General features: G+C 34.0%; 4 protein-coding genes, 1 non-coding gene and 2 pseudogenes across 9 annotated transcripts; 4 read left to right on the top strand and 3 right to left on the bottom strand.

Moving 5' to 3' along the window:
- Window positions 1-5904: 5904 nt before the first annotated feature.
- LOC111297912 (uncharacterized) lies at window positions 5905-8415 on the top strand. The gene is made up of 2 exons (XM_022892510.2): window positions 5905-6269; window positions 6750-8415. The coding sequence occupies exon 2, from the start codon at window positions 6793-6795 to the stop codon at window positions 8284-8286; it is 1494 nt and encodes a 497-aa protein (XP_022748245.1). The 5' UTR covers window positions 5905-6269; window positions 6750-6792; the 3' UTR covers window positions 8287-8415.
- Window positions 8416-9659: 1244 nt separating this feature from the next.
- Window positions 9660-12390, bottom strand: LOC111297911 (heat shock cognate 70 kDa protein 2). Its single transcript, XM_022892509.2, has 2 exons — window positions 12081-12390; window positions 9660-11626 (listed from the first exon to the last, which is right to left on the bottom strand). Exons 1-2 carry the CDS (start codon window positions 12292-12294, stop codon window positions 9897-9899), a joined length of 1944 nt encoding a protein of 647 aa, XP_022748244.1. The 5' UTR covers window positions 12295-12390; the 3' UTR covers window positions 9660-9896.
- A 213-nt stretch (window positions 12391-12603) lies between these two features.
- LOC149515925 (uncharacterized) lies at window positions 12604-14274 on the top strand (annotated as a pseudogene).
- A 352-nt stretch (window positions 14275-14626) lies between these two features.
- On the bottom strand, window positions 14627-14878 carry LOC111297919 (dolichyl-diphosphooligosaccharide--protein glycosyltransferase subunit 4A pseudogene; annotated as a pseudogene).
- An 849-nt stretch (window positions 14879-15727) lies between these two features.
- Window positions 15728-15799, bottom strand: TRNAH-GUG (transfer RNA histidin (anticodon GUG)). The gene has a single exon. It is a non-coding gene; the product is annotated as a tRNA-His (tRNA).
- A 2509-nt stretch (window positions 15800-18308) lies between these two features.
- LOC111297840 (uncharacterized) lies at window positions 18309-20204 on the top strand. 2 transcript variants are annotated; one of them, XM_089741475.1, is made up of 5 exons: window positions 18309-18659; window positions 18967-19129; window positions 19245-19456; window positions 19578-19754; window positions 20013-20204. In XM_089741475.1, the coding sequence occupies exons 1-4, from the start codon at window positions 18360-18362 to the stop codon at window positions 19701-19703; spliced, it is 801 nt and encodes a 266-aa protein (XP_089597601.1). In that variant the 5' UTR covers window positions 18309-18359; the 3' UTR covers window positions 19704-19754; window positions 20013-20204. The 2 variants fall into 2 exon arrangements, with proteins under 2 accessions (XP_089597601.1, XP_022748172.2); XM_022892437.2 differs by having other exon boundaries at window positions 18314-18659; window positions 19521-19754.
- A 547-nt stretch (window positions 20205-20751) lies between these two features.
- On the top strand, window positions 20752-24632 carry LOC111297914 (dentin sialophosphoprotein-like protein). 4 transcript variants are annotated; one of them, XM_022892515.2, is made up of 9 exons: window positions 20752-21129; window positions 21347-21432; window positions 21520-21664; window positions 21818-21950; window positions 22077-22612; window positions 22979-23060; window positions 23573-23631; window positions 23793-23844; window positions 24224-24632. In XM_022892515.2, the coding sequence occupies exons 1-9, from the start codon at window positions 21031-21033 to the stop codon at window positions 24265-24267; spliced, it is 1236 nt and encodes a 411-aa protein (XP_022748250.2). In that variant the 5' UTR covers window positions 20752-21030; the 3' UTR covers window positions 24268-24632. The 4 variants fall into 4 exon arrangements, with proteins under 4 accessions (XP_022748250.2, XP_089597599.1, XP_089597600.1 ...); XM_089741473.1 differs by having other exon boundaries at window positions 20753-21129; window positions 22077-22609; XM_089741474.1 differs by lacking the exon at window positions 20752-21129 and adding an exon at window positions 21146-21273 and having other exon boundaries at window positions 22077-22609.
- Window positions 24633-25271: the final 639 nt, after the last annotated feature.

Raw genomic sequence — 25271 nt, 5'->3', positions numbered from 1 at the left:
TTTCCTTTTAACTTGTCATTTTTAATTACATTCTCAATGATTTCACCTGAGATCATCATGTCAGTAAAATTTTTTATTACATTCCCTATCATCTTTTCATAATAGAAAGATTTTAAAATACTAATAAATAGTATTATGGTTTCTTTCTTAGCCAAAAGAGGTTGTACCTGAGTAGTCATATCCTTTCATCTCTGAGCGTATTCTTTGAATGATTCAGTCATCTTTTTTTTCATATTCTACAAAAAAAGATGATCAGGAGCTAAGTCTATGATATGTCAGTATTGACTGATGAAGTCATGAGCCATATCACTCTAAGAACAAATACGAGTCCTATCTAACTAGACATATCACCTAGCAACAGAGTCACTAAGGTTATCTTGAAACACATGCATCAATAGTTTCTCATTATTAGCATATGCTACCATTTTTTGACAGTACATAGTAATGTGGGTCCTTGGACACTTCGTGTCATCATACTTTTCAAACTCTAAAACCTTGAATTTTAAGAGAATAACCACATCCAGGACTAAATAGAGCCCCGCTGCATCCACTGAACTATTAAAACCAACTCTTTCTACTATTCATAACATTTTCTCTAGCATACTAATATTTAAGTCTTATTGAGATTCAACCACTTTCGTCTTCTCTTTTTTTTCTTTTAAATAATCCAAATCTGGAACTTGGATTAGTTTTACTACCTTCTCGATAAAGATAAGATTTACAAAACTCTGATACTGCTCTGAGTTTGAAGTTGATGATATTCTATGGTATATGTATCCTACAAGATTGGTGAATTGCTATGACGGTGGACCCTATGCTGGTTAGGCTTAATGTGACCCAAAACCATAAGGGTACAGTAAGTCATCATCTTCTTATGATTGATGGTCTTGTTAATTAGTACTTTTTTTTATACCCTTTCTCTTGTTTAACGTATTCAAAACCTTCAAAATCCTATTCAACTGGCTTTCTAGCTTCTCTTGGGCTTTTTCTATCCTCTCAAGACGATTAAAATTTTTTTATTTCATTTGTCTAACCTGAGCTATTGTGTTGTATTGGTGAGTCAGATTCTTACTTGATGGAGCTATTCTTGAACCTTTAATACCATAATTGTGATAAAAAATGTTATGCTTTATGCATAGTATGTTGGTACATGAATGAAATGTGCCTTTTCATGGATGTAGGTAAATGATGCAAATGCTAATGTTAAATTATGAGCATAAAAATGATGCATAAAATGAAATGATAATGATGCAGGTGCTCAAAAATCAAAGAAATAAAATGGTTAGATCACAAACTGTTTCTTCTTGTGTCCTAACATTAGGTTACATCTATCATTAGATAGGAAGGGCTCTATTTTAGGGCTGGCATTTTAAGAGTAAACTATATGCAGGGTTAAGTGATTTTAACCATTAAAGGTTCTCAAATTATTTCTTACATCATAGTCCATCACAAACTAATAAGGCAGTCTAATTCTCACCCATTACATGCTACAAGCAAAAAAGATTCAATTTGAATAGGAGTATTTCGTTAGTCATTGCGGAAGCACTAAAACCTAACAAAAATATAGGTACTTTACTCTCTCTTAGAGGGATGGAGCTCGGGTATAGATATCATATTATGTATATGTATATCAATCACATATTTAGCAACATAGATAAATAAAATGAAAGGATAAAAAAAATCCTTACAAAGAATTCAATTTTATTAGGCTTTTTGTATAACACGAATTTATTTGCTGACTTGACTCTCAATCTTTTAATAGTGGAGTCACCAAACTGTCATAACGTCTAGATCCGAGGACCTATCGCTAGATATTGACTTGAGGAGTCGTCACCAATATTTTTTATTTAGGTGCGATTGACTACCTAAGGAATCTATCCTTTCAAATAACACCTAAGCTTGACTAAGGGTCCCTAAAAGAATAGGTTTAGGTCATTAACTAAAACAAGATTCGAGAGTTTAGTTACAAGTGAGAAAGGTTATAGCACCCTCACAATACTCATAGAAAGATGGTACCAGCTCAATTTTATGCTATTTAATAAGCCTTAAAAATTTAACTAAGTAATTAATTATTAAAAATTATTCTTAATTAACTCCAATACTTTTGGTAAAAAATTTTAAAAAAAATTTTCACCTCAAGAGTATACAAAAAAATTATTGTTTCTCTTGTAGAGACTCCATCATCAGATTATTTAACATTAAACAAGATTTTCAAGAAAAGAAAAAGGCAAAAGAAAAAAGGGATGATGATTCGATTTTTGATATAGATCTCTTTTGTGTTTTATAAGAAAAAAAAAACTCATGCTTTTGTACAAGAAAAATTGATACTTTCAACTTTTTCTTAAAGCATTTTAAGGTTTTTATTGTTAAGAAAAATTGATACTTTCAACTTTTCCTTAAAAATATTTTTCTTTAAATTTTATTTTTAAGAAAAATTAGTACTTCCAAATTTTTCTTCAAGAAATGTTTTTTTTGAAAACTTTATTTTCAAGAAAAATTGATACTTTCAACTTTTCCTCCAAAATATTTTTTTTCACATTTTCATTTTAAAGAGATCATTGAAAATTAAATGATGTTTAATTAAATAAATAACTTATTTTAATTTAGTTAATAAATAAATAAAAGAAAAAATAATAATCAATAAATAAATAACAAAACTAAATGAAAAAAAAAAAACTTTGGCAAGGCTCGGCTCAATAGCTAAAATGGCTCAGCTTGAGACACAGGAGGAGGTTGAAAAGTGTAGCTTGGGGTGCACGGCTTGGCTCGGCTCAGTTCAGCAACAGCGTCTGGGAAATGGGTTGAAACGTGGGTCAACGTTCGGGTCGGGTCGTCCGAATGAAAACGCGAATCCTGGAAAATCACTTAACTCCAAAACAACGTCGTTTCAGGGCCGTATAAAAGGCCAAATTTCTTATTTTTGCTTCAGATATCTCCTTCCCCCTCTCTACCTTCTTCTTTTCTCTTTTTCTCTCTCTAAACCTCAAGAACACCGATTGAATTTCATTGAATTTTGAAAAATCTGATCAGAATCTGAGTTTTTCACCAAAAGTTCACCAAAAAGTTCAACGATTTCTAAAGATGTGATGCCAAAAACTGGGTAATTAGTCAAAAAATTCAACTGATGTCAAAAAAGTCATCGAAAAATTCAACCAACGTCAAAAAATTCAATTGAAATATGAAATTTTCAAAAAATTTTATAGAAAAATCCCTTTTTTTAACACAAAAAACTCTCAAATTTTTTTGTTTTCTGTTTTTTTCTCTCTATTTTTTTATTTCTATCCATTTTCCTGTTTGTTCTCTTGCCTTATTTATAGGGTTTCAATCCGAGAGCCTTAAACCAGATGGGATTTACATCCTTTCTGACTTTTAACTCCAAACCTTAATTCAGTTTAAACTCCTCAGCTCAATCCTTTCCAAATTCAACAATTTTTTCATTTTTTTAGCATTTTTATTTTTTAATTAATTTTTATATTTTTTAACAAAAATTAAATGTAAACCCTAGACAGATCGGAGTATTTACACTGATCAAATAAATACCTTCCATAATTCTATAAATATTAGTAAGATGAGTTCACTTTCCATTTTCCACGTACTTATGTGAAACGATAAACTACAAGTTAATTTTCAAAAAGACAGAAACGCATGAACAAAGCAAACCCCTTCTCCTAGGTGATATCTGAGGCAATGTTTGGGTCATTATTTTAAGGATGAAAAAAAAAAAAAGTGACCTTAACTCTGCACTTTGTGCATATAAACAAGGCCAACTATCATTTTTCTTTAGATTGGTGGAAAGATAAAATATTTGTCTAGCGTCAGTGTCATCCCCTGTACCACTCTTCAAGTGTTTGTCAAAACCATGATTTTTTTTTTCTCTTGTTGATGTTATTTTTATGTTTTCAGTATTTAAAAAAAAAATCACATTGTCTTAAAAGTGTTTTTCCCAATTTGAATGCACTTTATTTGTCTGATTCTTGTAACTTGTTAAGGGATTCAATGGTTAGGGAAAATCAAATTGTATCCATGTTTGTTATTGTTTCATTTTGGTCAATGAAAAAAAAAATTTATTAAGGAGAGAACATAACCTTTACAAAAAAAAAAAAAAAAAAAAAGAGGTCATGACCCAAAACAAGATCTCTATGTTTTTATAAAACCTATTTAACTATTAGACTAAGAGATTGAGGACAATAAAATTTTAATATCTTTCAAAAATATTTTGTTAACTATGCAATTCGAGCATATTAAGATCTTTGTCTTAAATTAGTTTGCATAAGTTAATAATGCATCACAAACTATAAATTTTCATACAAAAAATTTTTCAATTAATGATGAAATGTTTGCTAGAATTTTAATTTTTTTATCCAATGTGTGATCCAAAATTTAAATGAATTTAAAAATTATATTCAAACACATTTATCAAATTTTAATTTTTTATTTAAACTCTTTTAAAATTTGAACAAAACTTTAAATTTTGACTAAATTATCTTAAAATTTGAACAAAACTTTAAAATTTAACGAATAAAATAACCATTGAACAGATCGAATGCCCTAGTCATTAATATCAAAAATTAATTATATGAACTCATAAAAAGTAGAAGATCCAAGTCCTTTCTTTCATGAACCAAAACAAGAAGTTTCTCAAATGAAGTGCACTATAAAAAAGCAATCCTACTTTTCAATAGACCGAGAATTTTAGGGTTTAGGGGGAATGTTGGTGAGTTCCCTGTATGAAAGGACTGATAGCCACTCCCACCATTAAAGAGTGTTAGAGAGTGGGGACACTTTGCCCTCAAGGCTTTTAAGCATAAAAGGAGCTCCATTCACCATATGAAACCAGACAGCCAGTTGGCTTATCAACCAAACCCATGAAAATAGTCAAGATAATCAAGAATGAGTGAAGAAAACAAACAAAATAAAGGATTTATAAAGATATTCATTAATTAAATAATTGCTAAACCCAATGTGATGATTTTGCTAATTTTCTTACTATTCTTTTTTAAATTGACAAATTGTACTTGTTTGTTACCCCTTGGGGAAAAATCTAAAATTCCAAAACCAATAAAATCATTTCAATAAATTAGATTGGTGGCAAAAATTTGATCATTATTTGATACTAGAATGTAATAGAAATTAATTATGAAAAACCAAATTATTAAATTTCATCCCTAAAGGAAGCAACCCAAATGACTCATCCTTAATATTTGTCTACAAAATTAGACTTTTATCTCTTTGGCAATTATTTAAAAAAGAAAAAAGAAATTCAACCTTGCTTAATTTTTGCGGTATTATACAAAAATTTAAAGTACTAAATTTTAATTTCAGATTTATTATATACTACTCTTAATAATGATTATACAAATGGATTGAGATAAACCCTAAATTCAACCTTGCATATTCTTTATTTTTCATTCAACATTCAATTTTTTTTTTTGGATTATGTAAATTTGATAATTTATATATTTATATTATTTAAAATATTGATAACTTGTGTATTTATAATATATTTTATATAAAAATTATAAAATATAATTTATGTCGATATAAAAATATTCTTTTAAAGTTTTTTATATATAATTTTTACTAAAATTTTAATTTTTTTTTAATAAATTTTTTTTATCATATTATTATATTATATTTTAAATTACCATATCTAAAATTATCTTACCATCCCAGCTACTATCTACTAAATTAGATTTTTCATTAATTTATTAGCTATAGCTACTTGTTCAAATTAAAAGTGGAAAAAAAAAATGAAAAGATTAGTAAAATTTGGTTGCATAAAACTGTTCACTGTGGAGTATTGACCTCTAAAATATGGTGCGATAATAAGTGCACCGTTACCGTCAGGTAACGGCAAGTTAAGTCGGTGCTATCTAGTGTAGTCTCTTACTAACATAACCTCTCTATAATGAGACGGTGTCTTACGTTTCTGTGTCGATTTTCTCTTCCACTTCCTCTTGCTTTTTGGTTCTTCTGTTGTTTCCCTGTTTCCTCCTTGCCCTGTTTTCTCTTCTATGCTCTGTTTCTTGTTTGATGGAAGAACAAAGGATGAAAAAGAAAGAAGAAAACGAATAAGTGTAAGCGTATAAGAGAGAGAAGACAAGAAATAGACTGAGAAAAAGAGAGAGAAAGAAAGAGTGTGAGTGAAAGAGAGAAAGGAAAAAAATGGTGGGTAAGGTTGTGCATGATGATGAGTTGGTGAAGATGAACATCATAATCGTTCATGGAGGTCCCTCTTCATCTCGATTCCTCGATGCTTATCCCAAAAGGTACTCTTTTAAGATTCCTTCATTTCTCTTCTAGAAAAATTTTCCTTTTTTTTTTGGAAGTTGGATCTTTTCTTTTCTTTTTTTTTTTAACTCTTAGATATCATTTTTATTTTTTCTTTCATAAAAAGGAAAAATAAGAATTGGGTTTTTCTTTTTTTATGGATTTGATGTTTTTGATTCAGTGTCTCCCACCTGTGTTTGGAGGATTTCGGGAAATTCTGGAGTTAGGTTTAGATATTGTCTTTCTTTAGCAGCTTTGGTTTACAATCTCTCTCTTTAGGTAGAGATTGAAGAGATTTTTTTAGTTTTTGTTTTCATTATTGTATTATTTACATTTCTTTGGGGAAAAAGTTAGTATTTTTTTTTCAAATATTCGTTTTTGTCGTTGTTATTAATAAGTTTGGTATTGAATTGATAAAATTTTTTTAATTGATGTGTGTTTTGGGAATTATTATTTGTTTTCTGATTGATAAATTCTAGGATTTTGATGGAGGGGACATCGTATGGTGATTGATAAGCTGAAATGGGAGAGTCTCTCCTTACTGCCTTCTCAATGGAGAATCATCATCCTTCCACTGTTTTGTCAATGGATTCAAGCGCTTCCTCCCATGATGAATTGGATTTGGAAATGAATAGGCAAACTGTTCTTTCTCGTCCTCCTGATATCAATTTGCCTCTCTCTGCTGAGCGGAGCCCTCCCCCGCAGCCATGGAACTGTAACCAGTGCGATATTTTGGATGTTGGGCTCAGTTCACAAGCTCATGAGACTGAGAGCTACCTCACTGTTCCCAAGCCAGGACGAAAATATGCCAAGCGGGTAGATAGTATATGGGGTGCTTGGTTTTTCTTTAGTTTTTACTTTAAACCTGCTTTAAATGACAAATCGAAGGCCAAGGTTGTTCGTGATAGCAATGGTGTTTCTTGTTTTGATAAATCAGATCTCAAGTTGGATGTTTTTATGGTTCAGCACGACATGGAGAACATGTACATGTGGGTTTTCAAGGACAGACCCGAGAATGCATTAGGTAAGATGCAGCTTAGAAGTTACATGAATGGGCATTCTCGCCAAGGGGAGCGTCCGTATCCGTTTAGTGCGGATAAGGGATTTGTCCGTTCACACAGGATGCAAAGGAAGCATTACAGAGGACTGTCAAACCCCCAGTGCGTGCATGGGATCGAGGTTGTTCCATCACCAAATCTCATGGCTCTTAATGAGGAAGAACTGAAAAAGTGGATGGAACTTACTGGAAGGGATTTAAATTTTACAATTCCACCTGAAGCTAGTGATTTTAGTTCATGGAGAAACCTTCCAAACACTGATTTTGAGCTAGAAAGGCCTCCTCCTCCAATGAAGAGCGTATCAAATTCTCACTATAAGAAGCTGCTTAATGGGTCTGGTCTCAATTTGTCTACTCAAGCATCTGGGCATGGCTATGGTGATGGGATAGACTTATCACTTGTCAGCAGCAAAAGGAGGAAAGAAAATGATGATGATTGCTATTTGCCTGTCATTCCTCCATCTGACCGAGTTCCAGACATTGAAATTCATCCCAGTGAGCCACACTGGTTAAATGACCTCAGTGGAGTAATGAAAAATGTCTATGGGCCTGTTTCTGCTGCAAAAGCTATCTATGAGGATGAAGCGGGTTACTTGATCATTATCAGCTTGCCTTTCGTTGATCTTCAGAGAGTCAAAGTCTCATGGAGGAATACTCTCACGCATGGTATCATAAAGATATCCTGTGTGAGCACATCTGGCATGCCTTTCATCAAGAGACATGATAGGACTTTCAAACTGACAGATCCTGCTTCTGAGCATTGCCCTCCTGGGGAGTTTGTTAGAGAAATCCCACTGTCAACTCGAATTCCTGAAGACGCTAACATAGAAGCATATCACGATGGGCCAGGTTCTGTGCTTGAGATTATGGTGCCGAAACTGCGGGTGGTGCCTGAAGAACACGAAATCCGTGTTTGCCTCCGCCCAAAGCTTGTAGGGAATGATCTCATGTTGACATAAATTAGCTTTTATGGAGAATTATAAAGTCTGTTGCTATGGTTGGTGCTTCATTGTTTTACTGACTTTGTACCATACAGTGTAATCTATGATATGAAACAAAATGTGCGTCTTACATTTTGTCTTTTGCAATTTTTACTCGCTAATTTCTATGGTTTTTAACCCATGATTCTGGTTATCACTTGACTGTAACTATAATTGATTTTGAAACCTGCATTTGATTATAGTCATTAACGTAAAGATACTTTATACCCTTTTGTTTGATTGATTCAAGGAACAAGTTTTAGCCACGGAACCCAAAGTAGAATACGACATTGACGAGACTTTGTCATCTGATTCCAAAACACACAATGAATCTGCAAGGAATGCTACCTAACGTGGAAAGGAACACTTGGTGGAGAGTTGGGACCAAAGAAAGCCAATAAAGTGGTGAAACCTAACTACATCCTTTTATCAATAAAGAAAAATGTAAATGATAATTTAAGTGAAAAGAGGTGTAATAATAAGCGATCGTGGGGACCAAAAGTCAAGCGAAGTGGATCCTGTATTTTGTATCCTGGGAGTATAGGTGAACTTAGTGAGAGGGTCCCCAGCGTTGGTTTTAAAACCAAGGTCAAGTTTGGCTGGCGTCTGCTTGGAATTTTAGAAAGGAAGACTTCTACTAAGTTTGCGTCCCGACATGGTGATAAGAAAGTTAGAAGATGTAATAGTCCAAACTCCAAAAGCCAATCCCATCCCATCTTTCAATTTAAATTGAGATTTTGTGGTGAGAACAGCTCATGGTTTTCTTAGTTAAGCACGGTTGAGGACCGTGGGTTGTGGCTCACCTCCTTTTCTTTTTTTTTTTTTTAATAATAATAATATTGAAATGGGAACCACTCTCTCTCATCTTTAAAAGTAAATTTAGTTTTATGTTAAGACTTAAGAGCAGCCACGAGGCCATTTGGGTCAAATTCTTGGCAGAAGCCATGCCGACCTAAAGTTCAAACCCATTGCAGTCCCTTTCCCACCAACCCGTTTCACTTCCACAACTATCCCACTTATTGGAGAATGAAAATGGAGAAATTATATATGCAACCAAAGGGACCACAACCGTCCCCTACTCCTATGAATCAAGTTGAAGCTGATCAGGCTCATACACTATCAATCACGTAGAAATATATTGTTGATACAATTTTATATTTGTTATAAAGCCAACTAATTAATCTCAACAAAACTTCATCTAACCGCAAATTACCAAAAGTCAATGATCTTACAAGTTACCGTGAAATCGCGCCTCGTCATTGCATGTAATTTTGCTTCAGAATATTTAACCTTATCGTGGAAAAAAAAGGATCCCCAAGAAAACAAACTTCAAAACTAAAACCACCAAATAGTTGGGCAATAAAAACCTTTATAGAAGTTCAGGCGACCTGGCAATAGCACCTGTTTCCAAAACAAGAATAACAGGATGCTTAAAATTTTTAAAACTGGCTTTGGACAAAATACTCAAAGGGGTCGGAAGCCAGAAAATGATCGTTTAAATCCGATTCATTGAAAAAAAAAAAGGAAAAAAACAACACCTAAGAGATAGAAATAATTGAGAAGCATATAAAAGACATAGGTTAAATTTCTTAGTCCACTTCCTCAATCTTTGGGCCAGCACCGCTTCCACCAGCTGGGACATCCTCATCCATGCCGCCACCCATGTCACCACCAGCGCCCTGGTACATCTTTGCAATGATGGGGTTGCAGATACTCTCCAATTCCTTCATCTTGTCTTCAAATTCATCTGCCTCGGCAAGTTGGTTGCTGTCTAGCCATTGGATGGCCTGCTCGATTGCATCTTCGATCTTCTTCTTATCTGCTGGAGGAAGTTTGGCACCAATCTTCTCATCCCTCACTGTGTTCCTCATGTTGTAAGCATAGTTTTCCAATGCGTTCTTGGACTCGACCTTCTTCTTGTGCTCTTCATCCTCAGACTTGTATTTCTCTGACTCCTGAACCATCTTCTCAATTTCCTCCTTGGAAAGCCTTCCCTTGTCATTTGTAATGGTGATTTTGTTCTTTTGCCCAGTGGTTTTGTCCTCAGCAGACACGTTCAAGATACCGTTAGCATCAATGTCAAAGCACACTGTGATCTGTGGAACACCCCTAGGAGCTGGTGGTATACCAGAGAGCTCGAATTTACCAAGCAAGTTGTTATCTCTAGTCCTTGTTCTCTCACCTTCATAGACCTGGATCAACACACCAGGCTGGTTGTCGGAGTAGGTAGAGAAGACCTGTTCTTTCTTGGTGGGAATTGTGGTGTTTCTTGGAATCAAAACCGTCATGACACCACCGGCAGTTTCCAAACCAAGGGACAAGGGGGTGACATCCAAGAGCAAGAGATCCTGCACCTTCTCATTACCCTCACCACTCAAGATAGCAGCTTGGACTGCAGCACCGTAGGCAACAGCCTCATCGGGATTGATGCTCTTGCAGAGCTCCTTTCCATTGAAGAAATCCTGCAAAAGCTGCTGAACCTTCGGAATTCTAGTAGAACCACCAACAAGCACAACATCATGGACAGTGCTCTTGTCCATCTTGGCATCCCTCAAACACTTCTCAACGGGTTCCATACACTTTCTGAACAGATCCATGTTAAGTTCCTCAAATCTGGCACGGGTGATTGTTGAGTAAAAGTCAATACCCTCGTACAAGGAGTCAATCTCAATGGTGGTTTGGGCAGTGGATGACAGAGTTCTCTTTGCCCTCTCACAAGCTGTCCTCAATCTCCTAAGAGCTCTGGGGTTACCACTAATGTCCTTCTTGTTCTTTCTCTTGAACTCCTGCACAAAGTGGTTCACCATTCTGTTATCAAAATCTTCACCTCCAAGGTGAGTGTCTCCAGCAGTGGCCTTCACCTCAAAGATACCCTCTTCAATGGTAAGAAGAGAGACATCAAAAGTACCACCACCAAGATCAAAGATCAAGACATTCTTTTCGCCAACACTGGTAGCCTTCTTGTCAAGACCATAAGCAATGGCTGCAGCCGTGGGTTCATTAATAATACGCATGACATTAAGACCAGCAATGACACCAGCATCCTTTGTTGCCTGACGCTGAGAGTCATTGAAGTATGCAGGGACAGTAACCACGGCATTCTTAACAGTAGAGCCAAGGTAAGCCTCAGCAATTTCACGCATCTTCATGAGTACCATAGAAGAGATCTCCTCCGCAGCAAATTGCTTCTCCTCACCCTTGTAATTAACAATGATCATGGGTTTGTCACCAGGTCCAGCGATGACCTTGAATGGCCACAATTTAGTATCACTCTGAACAGATGCATCACTGAATCTACGTCCAATCAACCTCTTTGCATCTTTAAAGATAAAAACACATTAGTTCACCCAAAACGAGCTTTAAAATAGATAACAGTAACAATTACAATAATCTACGTTATAATTCTATGTTTAAGAATGACAGACAAAGGTCAAACAAAACTATGATTAAAATGAAAACTACATAACAACAGATCTAATAAAAAGTCAAAGTCCCATTAAACAATAGTCAACAGTATTAAATAGATTCAAAAAGACAGATTTTCAGATCTGGAGTAGAATCTAACCTCAAGTTACAGCAGTTCTTAGTAAATCTTAGCAATCTTAGCTAGTAAAGTTCAGATCTGTATCTTATTACTTAACAAACAACTAACCTTAACATAGATCTAAGCTAAATAAATCCAGATCGAATCAGAATACAAGGTCTAAACAATGCAAACGAAACGAAACGAAACTAAAGTCTTGATAAGAAAAGAAAACAGAGTCAAAGCTTACCGAAGACGGTGTTCACGGGGTTCATGGCGACCTGGTTCTTTGCTGCATCGCCGATCAAACGCTCGGTGTCGGTAAAGCCCACATAAGACGGCGTCGTTCTGTTACCTTGATCGTTGGCGATGATCTCAACACGATCATGTTGCCAAACGCCAACGCAAGAATAAGTGGTTCCGAGATCGATTCCGATCGCTGGACCTTCTCCTTTACCAGCCATAACTTTTCTTTTGTTGTGTCGACGAAAAAAAATATAGAGAGAACAAAGAATAAAAAGAAAAACGAGTTAACAGGAGAAACAGCTAGGGTTTCAAGTGGCCGAACAAGCGGAAATGAGTTGGCTTATAAAGAGGTTTTTGAAGTTTGGTTTCGAGAATGTTCCAATCCGTGGACTCTATGAGCCGTCCGATCATGAAATTATCCAGTAAAATCCTGCCACGTCATTAAAGTAATTATGTACAGTATTTTATGGGATCTAGACCGTCCGTTCAGATCGAACGCTCAGTGGCTGAAAAGAATGCATGAAGGAATGGGGCATTTGGTTACGGTTGTTCCCATTGGACCGTCACCGTCCAGGAAGATTCCGTGGAGAAAAAGAAAACATAAAATCAAAGACAAAGACTTGGATTTTTAGCCTGCTTTTACTTTTGTGCAACACGCAAGAGAAAAACAAGTCGAACAAGCCACATATTCCATGCCTTCTGATGCAGAAACAGCTCCAGAGACGACGTGAGAATCCATGAAGCCATTTCAACAATCCATGAAGATCTGTCACCCTTCTTCTTGTACTGGATATAACTCCTTCAAGATGGTCCTGAGTGCATCGTAAAGAATGGAAGAATCAAATCAGCCAAAGAAGCAAGGAAAAAAGTAGAGTGGAACAAATCTGATGCAATCTGCTGAGTTTCAGCCAGCAGCTAGGCACTGAAATTTTGGTTTTTGCAATCAAGTGCTCACCTTCTCTAGGTCTAACCGTTACAATAACTTTTTGTAACAGGGCCACAAGCAACATTCACAATGGCTAATGCCTGAGTACTGGGGGGCATCAGTATATGAAATAGAATACTATGTTGCTTTATTTTTCAAATGCTTACGGATTTAAGGTTCTTACTGTACTTCCTTGAATCATTTTCATTAGGCATGGTCGCATGTCTGGCCAAAACCGGTGGCGATGGGATTGCAGCAGTTATAGGTGGCATTACTGATCTTGGGAAGGAAAAATTATGGCACTCCAAGCGAATTTGCAATTACTAGAACCACAGAGGGTACAATTGGGTTAATATGTTTCATCACAGTGGAGATTCTCTAGCATCCAACAAGATCTGCCACCCATCCTAGCAAAATTAGAACTTTCAGGGACCTTAGAAGCGCTTCAAGATTGCTTTCAAGTAATAGATTCATGTCGGTGAATTGGATAATTTCATTGCAGAGGCTGAGTTAGTGCCTAATTTATGGTTCCTGCCTTTCATTGTGGTTGCTACAATAAGCTTCTAAGCTCTATTTACAAAATGGCAGATTTATTACCCCTGACGTTCCATCAAATTGAATCTCTCACAAGCATCCCAAAGGCTGGGAATTACTTGGGAGGAGATCCTGGAACAGATAAACAATGATCTCGAACAGACAAAACTGGCTCTTTTCTGAAATGCCTGGATGAGGTGTTACTGATCAAGTCCCTAGCAGAGCTTGAAAAAGAGCTGCAAATGAAAAACATATCCCATGACCACGAGTTGGAAAAATCACCAAATGCAGAAGTTTCTACAATGTTTGGCGCCTAAAGAAAACAACATTGCGGAGACTAGAAAGTCTTTTCTTCAACATACGATGAGAGTTGCCAATAAAACCGAGGGTAATTAAGTTGAAGAGAAGCTTAAGAGCCAAATGGTTCTCTGCCAAAGCAGCCTAGGGTTCAGCATTCATAATTTAAAGATAGAAGCCATAGAAATAAGTAGAGAAATAGCAAACCTACTGAAATGGGAGAATCCAGCAAGGCATGTAAATTTCCATGAACTGCTATCTAAGCTCAATGCCACATGAAAAATATATAGCCCGCAACACTAGTCCAACACTTGCTAGCTACACAAAGGGAGAGGCTTTGCAGCCAACTAGCTACCCACAACCTCATGTACACAAAGAATACCTGATCTCAATTGCTATATCAATAATGCAGAACCAATTCGTTCTTCTTTTTCCTCTGGAAGTAGATAAAGAGCCAACAAAATTGAATATGTGAACTAGGCTTCTCCAAATCTATGTGAGTACAGGAGGATTCAGTGCAATTTACAGAATTCTTCAGGAATCTAAGACTGTACTTGAAACAGCATGGACCACACGATCGACCACCCTCCTTTACAATGCCACCTCCCACTTTCAGCTCCAAGACATTAGCTATGTCCAGCAGAATGCTGCCTCAAGTGCTGAAGCTGAACTATATCTTTAAAGAAGTTGCTTGGGGAACTCAGTGTCCATCAATTGCTGCTAAAGCAATAGAGAACTTGTCCATGTAAAGCAAAAACAATATAAACATATATAAAAAAACCTCAAGCAAAACATAAACAATAAGATGACATTTATAGCAATAATTTGTCGAAGGTTTCCATTTCTGAAACAAATCAGTCCACAAAAACAATCATCTAAATGTCCATTGGAGACACTTTAAAAAATTTTGTTCAAAACAACCCTCAATTGCCTTCATATTTTGGGTCAGCCATCACGTAATGATACGCTACAACCAGAACGAAAATGAAGATTCCAAGGAAAGACGCAAAGAAGCCAAGGTCCTGATCGTCAATCATCTGAAACATTACAAGCAAAAATAACAGAAAAAATCAGTTTCAAAACATAATTTTCTTCTTATTTCAAAGGCCATATCATGCTCCCAAATTGAAGTCCATGAATGCCATTTGAGGCAATGTGAACTCTAATTAACACTGTACTCTTCTCTGTATTCGTATTCCTTAACCTAATGTTGATTTCATTTAAAAAGCAGCCATACAGACATATCAGAACACAGCAGACAGTCTATCAGAACATCAAGCCCTCATTTTTTCAATCAACAAAACTAATCGAACAAGAAATTACTATCAATGATTGGTTTAAAATCCAAATGGTGAGTTCTTTAACTCCTACACAATCGAATTCAACACATTGTCATAATATAGTGAGGCCATCGCATTCATTATTCAGATCAAAGCTTGAAATAAGAAACTCAAAAAGTAAACAACGAACTAAAATCTGTTAAGAAGCGATTATGGATCAGACATAGACAATTGGGGGAAAAAGGATTGAATCTTTCTTGAATTACAGGATTGTGGAACCGAAAATCCAAACGTAACTAAAAAATTGAAAAGATCTAAAATTGGGAAATGGAAATCGTATTGTAATTCTGAGAAAATAGCTGAAAAAAAGACATTTAATGCTAAAATTTAAAACTCTTACGATGACAGCTTGTGCGTAATGATACTAATGAAGAAGACGATCCCGAAGAATTCCGAATTGGTCAGAAGTACTCAGATCTCAGGAGCCAGAAAAACTAGTCACAGCGTTTGACCAAGACTGTTCGAAAGTTCGTTCCTAAACGAGGTCGTTTGGAAAGTTGTTCTGTAGTAATAATTAAAATTGAATATGGAAAAACAAAGGAAAAAGCATTTTGTTGTGGCTGCTGGGATTCGAGCCCAGGTCTCCACGGCCACAACGTGGAATTCTTACCACTAAACTACAGCCACAGGTTTTGTAAGGAGTTTTTATCATTTCATATTCTTAGATCTAAATAGTTCTATATGCAAAGATAAATAAATTCTTACTCGACTAGACCTAACTCAAATATATACATATAATATCTGATTTATTTTTTTAATTTTTTATATCCAAAATTGATCCGATCTGATATTATATAAAATTATATCTGATCTGACCCAATTCAATCTAAAATTAATAAAATATTATTATATATATTATTTATTTATTTATATATATATCAGGTCGAATTTACTTAAAATTCAATCCTGACCTAACTTCGATTTTTTTTTTCTATCACCCGATCCGATATTCAATTTTAAAAAAAATTTGAATTTAAAAATCGAATCAGATCAAAATTCTTCGGATACAAGTCAAATTGTCTTCCTTATCCATATGTCAATATTCAAATAGGGGATAAGATTAAATCTCTCTTTGTTTTATAATTTTGATTCAATATATTCCCATATACCAAAAAATAAGCAAATATTTTGTTAATTTTCTATGCATATATCAGTATTATGCATTAAATTAAAAACTTAATTTAATTAATTAAAAAATAACATCCAACATATTTAAATTTCATTTTTTATTTTTAATTTATGATCATCTTTATAAAAAATAATATGCGATGATTGATTCTTATTACGTGATGGATAAAATAGTGAAAATTGTGTTTTTATGCATATTCTAAATCCTCAAATATGCCTTATGAAATATGGTGATGGAGTGAAAAATAAATGATACAAATTAAACTAGGTAAGTAACAAAAAATTAAGAAGATTATCATGGTTAAAGGTATATGATCCAAATTGTATAGAGTTTTGAGTAGTGATTACATGCTTCCACATCTCATTTATAGCTTGAGATTCAATCCATTTTAAAAGCTCAATTGTCAATGTTTTAGTTACTTCTTTTCCTATCTTTACTTCGCAAACTATTTATTGTATTTTTTAAATTGTTACAATAATAATAAAGTTATAATTATCAAATAATCAATTAATAAATTATAATATAATTAAATAATTATTTTTACACGTAATTAAATTTCAATTTAAAAACTCAAAATTCTAAGCTTTCATTTTTGCTATATTTGATAATTTAAAATACGATATGATACAATACTAAGACATAAAAGTGATATAACTTAAAATTATAATAATAATTATTTATGAATTTAACGAAATAAAAAATTATATTTTATATTTTTGTATTGATACAAATTATAACACATAATTTTTATATAAAATATGATACGAATATATAAATTTTAATATTTTATATGATACAAATACACGAATTATTATATCTACTATTATTACCATTAAGCTAAAATATCATTAAAACCAATTATTTTAATTTTTTTTCTCTTGTTGGATAAGGTATCTTAAACTTTTCTTTCAGGCTAAGTTCATTTTGACCATTTATTTTTTGGTTTTAATTTGAAAGACAAGATCTCTTCGCATGTCAAAACTATATGTTTCTCATGCTCAATTGCTCTACAAATATGGACACAGTTAGGTAGATAACAAAATTCAAAAAAATCAATTCAAATTATAATGTTTTGATTCGATTTTGATTTGAGTTTTATTATACAAAGATTTATTTGATTTGATTTTTTATTTTTAATGTGAAAATGTGAAGTAAAAATAATGTTAAAAAATTAAAATTTTCAAATTTTAAAAGATGATAATTTAAAGTAATTTAAATAAATGAAATTTAATTTGAATTGATTCAAATTTTATATTTATTTGGTTCAAGTTAAAAAATCAAAATATTATTCATTAACTGAAAAATTTTATTCAAAATCGTATTAAATGGAATCATTATTAATCTTATTTATAATATAGAATGACTCGTGTTTTCTAATTAATTTATTTCTACTTAATAAAATTTAACCATTGATCACTATATACTATTCGGTATTTTCAAAGGCGAACATAAAAAACGAAATGAGATATTAATATTGTGTTCGAAGTTTTATCATGAACCTCTCTATCTTTAACAAAATATTTAATAAATTGATATAAATAACATATATAATATGATAATATTTTAATTTAAAAGTTTGAACCGTATAAAATAATAGTGGCTCAATCACTAAGGGTAATAATGGTTTAAATTAAATTAAATTTGATTTAATTTTTTTCATAATATATAATTTTAAAAAATTTTAAAAATTAATATGAATTTGAAATTGATTTTTTCTTCAAATCAATCCGAATATTATTGGTTCGGTTTAATTTATTAAATTTTAAAATTTTATATATTATTTTAATAAAAATTTTAATATATTTAGATAAATTTATATATAAAATAATTATGCTTATTTTATAAAAATTTTAAAAATATATAATTTGATTCAAAAATTTTAAATTATTTACATTTTTATTTAAAATTTAATATAAAATTAATATACATATTTTATATCTAAATTCAATTTATATTAAATAAAAAATTTAATTCAAATCAAATGGAATATTTCCACTAGAATTTTAATTTTTTTGAAGCTTTTTTTTAACTCTACTGATCGCTGCCGGGGATAATGATATGCTCCTGCCGTTTACACCAAAGCCATTTCCCTTTCCTACGTCACATTCTCTTTTCCTTGCATCAAAAAGAATTTCCGACAAGACATCAGGACCGTCCATCAGCATACCTAACATCATCATCAGATTCAACACCGGTACTCCGAGATACACTGGATCAAACCCAAAGCAACTCAACTCAACTCAACTCCCTCTGTCTCCTGGTACGTTCGAATCTCTGAACCAATCGTCGGATGCTGGGTCTAGACCCGAGGACCCGGTTTCAACTCTGTTTCAGATGTTCCCTGCTTTGGATCCTGAGGTTCATATCTGTTTAAGTGTTTTTCTTTTTCGTTTCTTTTATTCTTTTTTCTAATCTTTTTCTTATTGTACTAAAAACTCAATGCTACTGTTAGTACTTGTCTGATATACTATGTTTTGTTTGGCTTTGTTTTCATATACTTATGGAATTTTGATTATTCGGTAGAAATGGCTTTAAACTCATTGTTAATGCTTGAACTTGGATTTTGTTTCTTACAAGGAGTTTGCTTTGTTGGCGCTTGGCATGATATCTCCTTTACTTAAAACCTTAATCATGTGCTAATCTTGTTTTATGATTCTTTGTTTAGTTAATGACATTCAGTCTCAGAAATCACAACAATAAGATTGAAGATCCTAGGGAGAGTTGGACTGCACTTTCCTCCGATCTTGAAGAAAGAAATAAACCACATAGCTTTGATTCTGAGAGAATTGGAAATTGTTCTGATCTTCCTATGGAGGGTACTTCTACATGTGAGTTCTTTGTTCTTGTTTTGTTGGTTTCGGTTTATTAATTACTTTACATCGAGTTTGTATGTCGTGTTTCCTTCGAACTTATGGTGGATTTGGTGCTTTCTTTATAAACTAGGTAGTCAAATCTCAGAGCACAACATTGAAGATGTAAATAATATCAAACAGAAGTTTGGTAATGGAACTGCGATTGATAGTCCCAAGTGGGTAGATTTGTTTGTGCAGGAGATGATGAGTGCAAAAAATATTGATGATGTAAGGGGGCGTGCTGCTAGGATTTTAGAAGCCTTTGAGGGAAGTATAACTAATAATAAAAGGGCTGCTGAAGAGGTAATCTAAAACTTTTAAGTTTTCATCGAGCTTTCTTCCAAGATGAGCACCAACTTTTTTGTAGCCTCACTTCCATGATTCACATGCCGATCGGTTTCTGTGGAGCATGATCATGAAGCAGATTGAGTATACTTCCTTGAAGGAAAATTTGCAGAGCTTGTTGGATAACAATCAAATTTTGAGGAGAGCTGTTGCGAGTCAGCATGAACGCAACTTAGAGCAAGAGGGAAAGGAGAGAGAAGCATAACACTTGCAGCTCATGCTCGGCCGGTACCTAGAACAAATTCGAACTTTAGAGGTATTCACATTTTTACATTCTCAATTTAGCAACTGTTTCTGCCCATACATGGTCCATATCTTTTTTGTGGTTTTTGTAGATTTGGCTAGACTGCTAGAGTGACAATTTTATGGTATTTGTTATGATGTTCGATTCATCCCGCCGTTTTGCTACACAAGTCACCATTAGCTCAATTCTTATCAAAGTCTTGTTCCTCTCTATATTTCGAACCTTCTCTGCCCATGGTTTTAGCTGTAAGCTTTTTATTTTTTGATGCAGATGAACAACTACACATTAAGGCTCCATCTTCAGCGGGCAGAAGAAAGTAGTTCTATTCAGGGGCAATTTCCTCCTGACATATACTTAAGGCCTTTGTTGTGCTATTGTCCCATTAATTTGGTGTTCTCTAAATAGCTAACTTTCTACTATTTAATGGCTTATTTGAATCAACAAGCAACATGAAAATTTATACACAGTTGTACTAATGTGTGTAGTTTGTATAATTCAAGCCAAATATCAGTTTATGCACCACTGCCGGTTTGAGTTACTTGCTAGTCTTGAAACGAAAGGAGTGACTTAGCTGTGCTCGATCATGTTTCCTTTAAACAAATGAGTTGTGTAGTGTCATGCGTTGATTGTCCAAGACAATTCATTTGGCAATGGCAATGGCTGAAGTTAGTTTGGTGATTGTTGGTGCCTGCTCTGATGTGAGGGTCCAAATCTTGAAATCACAAAAAAAGAAGAGATCGATTAAAAGTAAAGGGAAAGAGTGTTTTTTGTGTTTGTATTACAACGCCAGAAATCGATATAAGAAAAGTCAGAATGAAAAAAAAAAAAAATACAAGTAGAATGAGAATAAAATTATAGTATTAGTTGAAGAGTTTAGGGAATAGAATGATGACGTAACTGAATTAACGTAAGGTTAAATATGTCATATTAATTCAAAAATCTAAAATGTTAAATGACTTTTGTTGACAATTTTAACGGTTCATTGGCTTATTTTCCGTTCATTTTTACTTTGCTTGTCGGAGGTGCTTGTTCAGCAACACGAGATGCGGCAGAAGCAAAGGCAGTGGCAGTGTGGACTGGTCAAATAATGTCGAATTTGTTGAAAAAAAAAAGGCCCCAAAATTCCAATTATAGCCATTTCCTCCTCCCTAAAAGGCCCCGATCAAAAGGATTGGTGCTTCGATGTCCAAAAGAGAAATAATTTGAAAAAATCATAAAACACTCGAAAGGTATTAAAGGGGAAATTGGCTGCAAGAACAAAACGGCATCGTTCAATAGACAATGGGTAATGGCGATTCCCTTCTTACAGCGCAGTAAAAGTCGGAAACTAGGCGGGAATCTCCAAAACCAGAAGTTTATAATTACTTCAGTCTTCAATCAGATAAGCGTTAGTCCTTTTTTTTTTTTTTTTTTAAATTCATATTGGCCCCTGGCTCTAGTGCCCATGGCTCCCAAAACTCGCAGCAGAAAAGACAACAAATGCACCCAAAACGACAACAATGACGGCCATTCATCATACTTTCAAAAAACAGTAAACTTTTATCTTTTTTTGGTTCCCTGAAACCAAAACTCTATCTCAATGGCATGCCTTTTTTTTTTTTTAGGTTTGTTTGCACGATTGGTGGTTGGTTAAAGCCGACAAAGATTTTGAAGGGAAGAGATTAGCTATTGCAGGGTCCACATCAAGAGAGTAAGCAAGCTTCCCTTTGTGCTTCGGGGTTTTCTTTTTTTTTTTCTGAATTTATTTTTGTTTTATCTTTGAATTTGGGTGAAACAGGTTTAAAGCGGTTCGGTTGTTTACCTCTGCACCGATTGTAAAACGATACGATGTTTTTACTCTTGAGACAGCTGATAGAATTTGTGTCTGTATCAAAGGTTTCATTAACAGACAACGTACCCATGAAAATGGGTTTTCTTCTGAGGTATCAAGGATTTTCTTTTCTTTCTCTGTTTCAATAAAATTGAGAGAATTTGGAATCTTTAATGTTATTTTTCATAGTCTTTGATGAAAGAAAATGATGTTATTTGCTAGTAATTGCTATTGCCACAAGATTAATTTCACAGTAATTTCACAGGTCTTTACTCACTTCTACTTTGGCTTTCCTCCTTACTGGGAAGAATATGCTAAGAAGTGTTTGGGGGAAAATTTAACCTCTGACATTGAATTAGAAGTTGTCCCCAACTCTAGCGAGTCAGCGAGCGATCCAGGTTTTCATACATGCATTTTTTATCTGGTTACATCATATGACTTCCTTTTTGCTTACCCAACATTTTCAACAGAATTTCATTAACATTTGCATATGTCTCTTTGTATTCTGTCTGTTGACATGATAGATCCTAGCTTAATTTCGACTCCAAGTAAGCATAAGGAGGTTTTTAGTCAAGATAAGCGTGTTCAAATGAGCTGTGTTGAGAATGCATCAAGGGGTTCGGATGTGCTCAACCAAGCTGCTAACTTGTCCAGTATGGTTGAAGAGAGATCAAACCTTGACATTGGAGTTGAGATGGATTATTCGGAGCTGGCTACTGCTGATGTTCGTGTTTTGAATGCCTCCAACACACACAACCATGCAGCTAACATGCCAAGATCTATTGAGAAGAGAATAACTCATGCTCCGGCAAACATAGAAACCAAAATAGTAAATGTCAACCCATATACTTCTGGAAATAGAACAACCAAAGGTCGGGTTCAGATTACAAACAGCAGTCAGAAAAAGAATGTTGAGGTTGGTTGTTCTACAATGCAAAAGGACAGAGCTTCGACAAGGAAGGTTCAAGATGAAAAACAACTGAATAGCAGCATACCACGCAGCACACAAAGAGGCTCACCCAGGAAGGAGACTCAGAGAAAACTTGATTTTGAAAAAGTTGTAGCCTTCTTCTGCTCTAGTTCTAATTTAAATGTTCCCTTTGACTTACAGACAGTAATTTCATATTTCATACTTGCCTGGCTGTACTTAAGATGTAATTGTTTCACTCTTTTAATTGGATATGGCATATGAAAATCAGTTAATGACTTATAAAAAACAGTCTGAGACATACTGCTTGCTTGATATTACGTGTTGGTGTGAAATTTGCTCTCTGGATAAATGATTTTTTCCCCAATTTTACTTTGTTATTCTGTTGTTATTTACGTATATTTTCTCTAGTTTATGCGTGTATGAGTGTCTGCAGTACTATTTCTACTTAAGTCTTTTTCCATCCTTGAATCTTTTACTGTTTATGTTTCTACTTAGGCAAGCTCTGTATCCCCGGAAAGAAAACAGAAGCAATCTGTTATCTCTCCCAAGTCCCTGAATCTCAAATATTCAAGAGCAGGTGAGTTTACAATCTTTTTTTAAGAAACTATCTTCTCCATTGGTCCAAAGCAGTCTTGTGTTGCTTTTCTACCACCCTTTATTTTTGTGTACAAGTTATCTTTCTGCATAGCTAAGTAATGGTGCTGTTCCTTTGTATTTGGTAGTAAAATATCCCTTCGAATTTAGATTTATGTGTTATCACTTCTCAACTAAAATACTTTTCAGCTAAAGAATCGATTTTCAGTGAATTTTGCTTCATTTTTAAAATGCAATTGATCAAATCTATTTTAATCAAATTTAAGAGCTAAGCAAATGACACCTGTAACAAATTTTCCTTTCTGCTTCTCGGTGGAATTATTATTTTTTAATATAATTTACCGGATACATTATTCTTAAAGTGTAAGGTTCCTCTGATGGGGAAAATGTAACTGAAATTATTATAGGGGGTTTGAATATCCTTGCATAAATTAATTATCGTTTTCGTTAGATATGTGCTCAATCAACTGTTTAACTTATTTCTATATGTTGCAGGCAGAGTCCTTTTACCTCCATTGGAATTTTGGCGCAACCAAATTCCAGTTTATGATCAGGTTTGTTGTTTCGTTTTGGCTTACATGTTGCTTTCCCCGTCTAGAATTTTAGTTCCCCACACCCAGTTTGAAAAATTGCTCTCTCCTTTGCACACCAGTCTTTCTCTTTGCTTATATTTCAAGTAAGACTAACTTTTGTGTCTCTACCTCAAATCAATTAGAATCGTACAATCACAGGAATTAAGGAAGAGGTGAATGCCGTGAAACCATCAGGTTTGTCTCTTTTAAAACATGATTAATTTCCGTTGGCTTCTGGAAGAAAATAACTTATCTTTGCAAGTTTTTTCAAGTTTGGTTGCCTATATCCAATCCCTATTACCTACCATTCGGAAACGACAGCATTGATCAATGCAGGTCATACGTTCATTTTGTCCTACATGTTCCATCCTTCGATTTGCAGTTAGCAGTGCTGAGCTTTCTCTAACATTTAGCTCAGAAAATGGTTTTTCAATGAAGAATACGTGTTTCTTGTCATTCATAGCAGTACACTTACAGTATATTGCATCTTATTTGGTACATTCAAGTAGATATACAAAGTTATTTGAATGAATATGCATGCTGCTGATCGTTCTGGTTTCTACTTTGTCATTAGGGAGTAGATCGCAGCCTCAGAAAAGGCGAAAGCGTAAGTCATGAGTTTCATAAAGAGATTTGTCCTTTACAGTCGGAGTACAAAGCTTAAGAAGGTAGGCAATCTGCCATGGTTATCTGCTGGAGCATTCAGAAAAAGCTCTGCATATCTCTCATTTCTTGTTAAGCTGTTCTATGGTAGCCACCGTGTCATATTCTCTGGTTTCAGAAATGGGATCATCAAGCAAACCGGCTAGATATCTCTTGTTTCTTCTATGATGTTTTCTCACCTAGCTATTACATGTATCTAACTGTTAAATTTTTATCTTGTTCTTATGCTGTCTCTCCAATTCGACCAGTGATTGTATATGAACCACCCCCCCTGAGTTTAATACGAAGCATTGGAACAAAATTCTTGTTTGGTCCCTTCACTACAGCGTACAGATGTCTTGTTTTATCCAACTTAAGCAAATTGAATCTTTTCATAAATTTAGGCATAGTAAAGTATATATTTTCTCATAAACTGTTAAAATTGCAAAGCTGAACTAAATTGGCTGTGAACTGTGACACGACAATCCAAATTAAAAAAATATATTTAATTATTTATTTAATAGAAGAAATTAATCAAATCAATTGAATTAATTTTCGTTATTGAATTTTTAAAATTAAAAAATTTAATTTGATTAATAAAAATAAAATAAAATAATTTAATTTTGAATAATTTGATTCAAAATTAATTGCATTGATTGAATGAATATTTCGAAATTTATTTATTTTTGTATACTTTAAAAAGTATATATTAATTACAAAATATAAAAAAGCATGGTTAGAAAAAGCAAAAAAATGAAAAATCTGGGCGGGAATTTGGATATTATGGAAACAATCCACGTAAGAGATCCGAGCACACCCCAGTTCACCAATCAAGTCTCTAGGGAAATCAAGAGCCGTAGATGAGAACTTAATCGACAGTACAGAACTACACAAATACACCTGACACGGATCTCTGTATTGACCGTTGGATAATATCTTAATCTAACGGCGACCTTCCCCTTGCATCCGCTTCAATTTCC

This window comes from Durio zibethinus, chromosome 12 (genome assembly GCF_047325235.1).
Source record: "Durio zibethinus cultivar Kanyao isolate XHJ-2024 chromosome 12, ASM4732523v1, whole genome shotgun sequence".
Lineage (NCBI taxonomy): Eukaryota > Viridiplantae > Streptophyta > Magnoliopsida > Malvales > Malvaceae > Durio > Durio zibethinus.
This window is presented reverse-complemented; position numbering and strand designations above follow the sequence as displayed.